Below are 6,000 nucleotides of genomic sequence, written 5' to 3'. Positions count from 1 at the left end.
GCTGCAATCCTACTCAAATGCTGAATAAAACCCAATAAGTCATGGAATCATAGCATTTTACATTATAAGATGTAAATTAAATGGTGCCGTGCAAAAAAATAAGCCCTCATATGGCTATGTGAACAAATGGCTAAATGTCATGGCTCTTGGAAGGCAGAAAGGAAAAAATAGCCCAAAACTGGCCTTGTCCTTCAAGGGGTTAAAAATAACTGACTTGTGCAAATCTAAACCTCAATGTTTTTATCGATTCACCGATGCTTTGAGTCCAAAAGTATCGACTTTGTTGTGGTTTTGCTGTTCAGTACATTTCAGTGAAAGCTTTGACTTGTGAATTCGTCCTCATGTGGTCCAATAATTATGGTTTTAGTTATTTCCCATTTGGTTATATTTTCTCTCTTCTGTAGTTTACAAAAATGAACACTGCAGCACCTCCTCCAGATAATGGGCAGTATTCTACATCCCAGCAGAGACCGTTCTTTTATGCACAGCCAACAGCACAACTACCTTTCCCAAATCCTTGGTATTTGAGCCAACTGTACAATCCATATTGCATCGCTGGACCAGGTAAGCCATTTGTGATAAATGCATAACTGCTTTATTCTGATAGAAGCATAATGAATAGAACTTGAAAAAACACGTTACAGGTATCGTGAAACGATGACTGTAAGGAAAAACTGGTAGACTTGCCACCAAAACACTAGGTCAGACTTGCTAATCTAAGTGCTGCCGAATTCTGGCTCAAACGGAGATGGCGTGTGCGCTAGACTTGACTGTTTAAGTCCATAAAAGGGGGCATGGCTTGGTAAATATGGCAGATTTATTAACCCCTTTCCTGCCCTGAGCCATATTACAGTCGAGCCGCGTTATTAGGAAGATCCCATCTCCCCCCCCAGGGAAGACTATCAGCCCGTAAGCATGTGTTATCTGCAAGAATGGGTTCATGAGTGCCTTCCACGTGGATCAGTGGGCCCAAAGAGTACCACAAAAAGATTCCTCAGACCATAATGCTTGTGGTTTTTCAGCAATGGTTGCAGGGTGTTTGTTCTTTGTTTCTTGCCTGACATGCAAACGTCCATTTGTTCCATGAAGCAGAAAGTGTCATTCATTGTAGACGGCAACCCTTTGCCATCAGCGGAGGCCCAATTACGATACTGCTGTCAAAACTGAAGACTTTTCAGCCGATGCAACTTTGTTAGCAGAGGTGAAACTCCTATAAATGCAAAACACACCAGCGGTAATGTCCATACAAATCTTTATTAAACAAATATGCATATATACAGGATAAATAATTAATGGAATAATTAAAACCCAGAAGGGAAAGCAAGGAAGTGTGAAATAAAACCCCCCCATGCCAGTCAATATGTCATTACATAATTATTGCACAAGGTTGGTGCTGTCTGCGTGGTGCGCCGGAGACAGTGTGCAAAAAAGGGAAAAAACAATCAGTATGCTCTTGCAACATGTCAGTGAGAGGTCCCAGCATTTTTCTGTCCGATGTGGTATAGAGCAAGACTGATCCGTCCTGACACACAATGTAAGTCAATGGGGCCGGATCCATTTTCTGACACAATAGAAAACTGCCCTGTCCCCCATTGACTTTCAAAGGTGTCCATGACTAATCAGTCTTGGCTGTTTTAAAGCGAATACAACCGGATCCGTTCATAACTGATGCAGACTGTTGTATTATCATGGCGGAAGCATTTTTGTTGATCCATGACGGATCCAGCAAAAACGCTGGTGTGAAGGTAGCCTTAGGCCTCTTTTACACAAGCGTGATGGATTGGCTCTAGATGTGTTCAGGGTGCGTTCAGTGAAACTGACTATTTTGCAAGCAAGTTCAGTCAGTTTTATCTGCGATTGCGTTCAGTTCTTCAGTTTTTTTTTTTCTGCGCGGGAGCAATGCGTTTTGATGTGTTTTTCAGGCGCGTGAAAAATTGAAGGTTTACAAACAACATCTCTTAGCAACCATCAGTGAAAAACGCATCGCACCCGCACTTGCTTGCAGATGCAATGCGTTTTTTCACTGAAGCCCCATTCACTTCTAAGGGGCCAGGGCAGCGTGAAAAACGCAGAATATAGAACATGCTGCGTTTTTCACACAACGTGGAACTGATGTACACAAACCCATTGAAATGAATGGGTCAGGATTCAGTGCGGGTGCTGTGCGTTCACGTCACGTGTTGCACCCGCGCAGAAAACTTGTGTGAAAGGGGCCTTACACTGAAAGCATTATGTCAGTGTAATTCAGTAGATTTCGGGACACTAAGGCCTCTTTCACACGAGCGTGTCGGGATGCGTTGCGGCAAACCCGCACGAGTAGGTACGCAATTGCAGTCAGCTTTGACTGCGATTGCGTTCCATTGTTTAGTTTTTATCGCGTGGGTGCAATGCGTTTTGCACGCGCGTGATAAAAAACTGAATGTGGTGACCAGAACTTCTTCACAGAAGTTCAGGTTTGGGTTCAAGGTTGTGTAGATTGTATTATTTCCCCTTATAACATGGTTATAAGGGAAAATAATAGCATTCTGAATACAGAATGCATAGTACAATAGGGCTGGAGGGGTTAAAAAACGCACAAAATAGAGCTTGCTGCGATTTTCACGCAACGCACAAGTGATGCGTGAAAATCACCGCTCATGTGCACAGCCCCATAGAAATGAATGGGTCCGGATTCAGTGCGGGTGCAATGCGTTCCCTTCACGCATTGCACCGGCGTGGAAAACTCGCCCGTGTAAAAGGGGCCTAAGGGTTGCACTGCATTATAAATCATTATTATAATGGTGTGTGATCCTATCGAAGGAAGGCAGGTCAGGATGGGACCTCTCGCTGACACGCTGTGAGTTCCTCGCATTCAACTCGCTTGTGTGTCTGGACTTGTACATCTAGCACCCTGATCTCGCTGCTGGGATCTGAGCTAAAGGGATTCTCTAGGACTGGACACTGATGTCTGATCCTTCGGATAGGTCAGCAATATAAGATTAGGGAGGAGGAATCCAACTCCCAGCAGTCCCACAGATTAGATGTTTTGCAGTAGCTCAGGTGCTGGAAACGGGCACTGAACTACATGGCTCCATCCACTGTTTAGTTGCTAGAGCTGGTTACTGCAGAGCTTCTGCCGTTCAAATGCTAATGCAAAAAGGCAAATTGGCAGGGGTGCCAGGCTAAGTCATCAACAATTCAGTCCCAGAGAACCTTTTTTAATTCATTTTAACCCCTTAGATGTTATGGTCAATGTTGGCTCCAGCTTATAAGTGGTTAGAAAGGGTGGGGACTCCCACTCGCATAATCGCTGGGTGTCATGGGGTTACTATGGCAGCCAGAAGCCTAATACTGTCCCCAGGCATGCCATGTACTGTTGCCTATTAGGTTCTGGGCAGGGCACGCCCCCTTCCTTGAGACCCCCGAAACATCGCAGACTGCATGTGTGAACATGCTGCCTCTCCGCCTGCACTACCTCTTTGAATGGATAAGTACTAATGGAGAGTCTTGGATTGTATTCAGATTCAGTTTTTTATTTTATTTTATTTATTTTTTTCTCCTCCCAATGGCTATGGCTGTTGCATATGATTTTGTGCTGTGAAACTGTGCTTTAAATGAAGTCGTTGTGCCCTGTATATGGGGTAAATGTTAGCATTAAAACATTGTGCCCTACTGTACCAGAAATTATGCGTGCTGCAAAAAATGTTAACGATACAAATTTTCTAAATGTACAGCCTGAAATGAAAGCTGCTGCTTTCTGCAGCAAACATCTATACAGCATCAAAATTTCATAATTGTATTTGTGACCAAAATGCTGGAAAGGATTTAACTCTACATAGGTGATTTGTGAGTTATGTGACATTCACATATAAATTATATTTGTACTATATAACTTTAATTTTTCCTTCTTTTCCAGGCTTCAGAGGAGGGAATCCTTATTTCCCCTACTACTCTGTTGCACTTCATGAGTACCCTGGGTTTTATGTTCCTCAGCATCAAATTAACATGAGAATGAGCAGAAGACCTCCTTTTAATCCCAATCCGCCTTCCCCTATGTTTTACCATGCCACACGATTTAGGCATTACAGTAGTCCAGGAAGAAGAACTGAAACTAAAGAAACTCAGACAGACCCAAGACAGCAGGAATATATAACCAAAAAGCACCTGGGTACAGATGGTAAAAACTCTGCAGGCAACTTGGTATCCCATTCCTCTGGTATTAGCACAGAGAATGGAAATAACTTGGAGAATGTTGAAACTACAATGTCGCCAGTGCCTGTAACGCCAGAAAGGGACTTTCACAAAAATTCTTGCAATCCATCACAGTACCGCAATATGCCTCCAGGAAGTTATGCGTACGAGAAAGAGGAGGTAAGAATAGAGTATGGAAGTGGTTCTCCTGCTGCCATACAGATGTGGAAGTCTTTTAAGGAAACCATTCCAATATATGATGTGGCAGTTGTTAAAGATATACCAGAAAATGTAGTACAAGGTGATCTATTTTGTGAGGGTGTACTGTATGGCCCTCGCTCTGAAGGAGAAGAGATTGCTGTACAAAGTGTGTGTTTTTCAAACAAAGAGGAGGGTAAGCAGTCTGCATCTCCTAAGCGCCTAAGCCTTGGTGGCGTGCAAGAATTAGAAACTCAGACCTCCCTTTCACAGTCAAGTATACCTGCCAAACAAATTATAAAAGTAACTACCTCTTCAGAGTGTGAACCACAGTCTGTTTTAGTGGAACAGGTTGTCCACCCTGTTTATGATGTCCAAAAAGCTGATGACCAAGAAAACTGTAAGGTAAATTATGTATCTGAAGAAATGGCAAATGAAGAACTGTTAACTGGTGCACAAATATGCCCAGAAAAACTCATTTCAAATCAGTCTGTAAATAACAGTGAAGTCAAGGTGACAAATACCAGTGTATGGGCCGAAGACTCCGTACAAAAGTTTATTCCTTCACCAACATGGCTGGCTTGTTTTGATAATGTAGAAACAAACTATGATTATGATTTGTATATGTCTCGGGGAAAGCAAAAGCGACCGAGCATACTGAGCATAACATCTGAAGAGCTTTCTTCCAGGGATGAAGGCTCATCCATGGATAATGCCTCAGTTTCTTATTTTGTTCCAGATTATATGCTTAGGAAAGGTTTGTATGCTTTCCGAAAACGTGCAGAGAGCATTGAAAGGGAAAAAATTCAAAGCAGTGGATCTTTAAAAGAGGATGATGTGCCACTGAAGCATGCCAGTAGTCAATATGAGAAGAGTCCTAGCTCTTCTGGATTAAAGGTTAGAGATGTTTCAAACAGAAACCGCAAAATTCGTGTACCGGTAAGGGGCTTAAGCAAAAGAAAGTTATATTCCGCAAAGAAAAAACCCCGAAAGAGTCAATCCTTGTCTGAACCTGAAGATTCTGAAGAATATTGGGTATTAGACGAAGAGAAACTGCATGATTTTGATGACGATGATGATCAGAGTGATGAAGAATACTATTTTCAGGGAAGTTTACCGCATGAACAGCTGGAGCTTGGAAAAGGGAACTACTTTCAGCAGATTGCTCAGAAAAGAATTTTGTGGAAGCCTCCAAAAGGTGTATTTCCAGCCCAGCTTGTTGGGTTTCCAGTCAGACAAAAGCTGAGGGTGAAGAAAAAAGGAGCTAGCGAAGCTTTGGGGCAGGTGTACCGATTAAAACAGAGTGATTATATCAGTTATGGGAAACCTGAACGAGGATACAAAGAGGTGACTGACCAGAACAAACCTTCACAAAAGCCAATGGGTGGTAAGTTTATTAATGAAGAGTCTCTGCATTTGGGAAAAATCATTACTCTTGTACGAACCATTTTCATCATTTTATAGCCTTCACTTTTTGCTTACCTTGTAGAAACTGGGAATGTTCCAAAATTCCACAAAATCACTCCAAGCTGCAAATCAATAAGACTACATAGCTTACAAAATGTTTCCCCTAAATGAGGTTACATAGCTTACAAAATGTTTCCCCTAAATGTCTGTCCACGTGATCTGTTT

At 42.4% G+C, this 6,000-nt stretch overlaps 1 protein-coding gene across 1 annotated transcript in view; it reads left to right on the top strand.

Moving 5' to 3' along the window:
* The first annotated feature begins 413 nt into the window (after nucleotides 1-413).
* Nucleotides 414-6,000, top strand: part of LOC121002483 — a 28,070-nt gene continuing 22,483 nt past the window's right edge. The window contains exons 1-2 of the mRNA XM_040433935.1: nucleotides 414-564; nucleotides 3,896-5,755. Of these exons, the coding sequence (XP_040289869.1) occupies nucleotides 414-564; nucleotides 3,896-5,755 (2,011 nt within the window). The remainder of the gene's footprint in view (nucleotides 565-3,895; nucleotides 5,756-6,000) is intronic.

The sequence above is a fragment of the Bufo bufo genome, chromosome 5 (assembly GCF_905171765.1).
Source record: "Bufo bufo chromosome 5, aBufBuf1.1, whole genome shotgun sequence".
NCBI classification, from domain to species: domain Eukaryota; kingdom Metazoa; phylum Chordata; class Amphibia; order Anura; family Bufonidae; genus Bufo; species Bufo bufo.
Note: the sequence above shows the minus strand (reverse complement) of the source record. Positions and strands in the feature narration are given on the sequence as shown.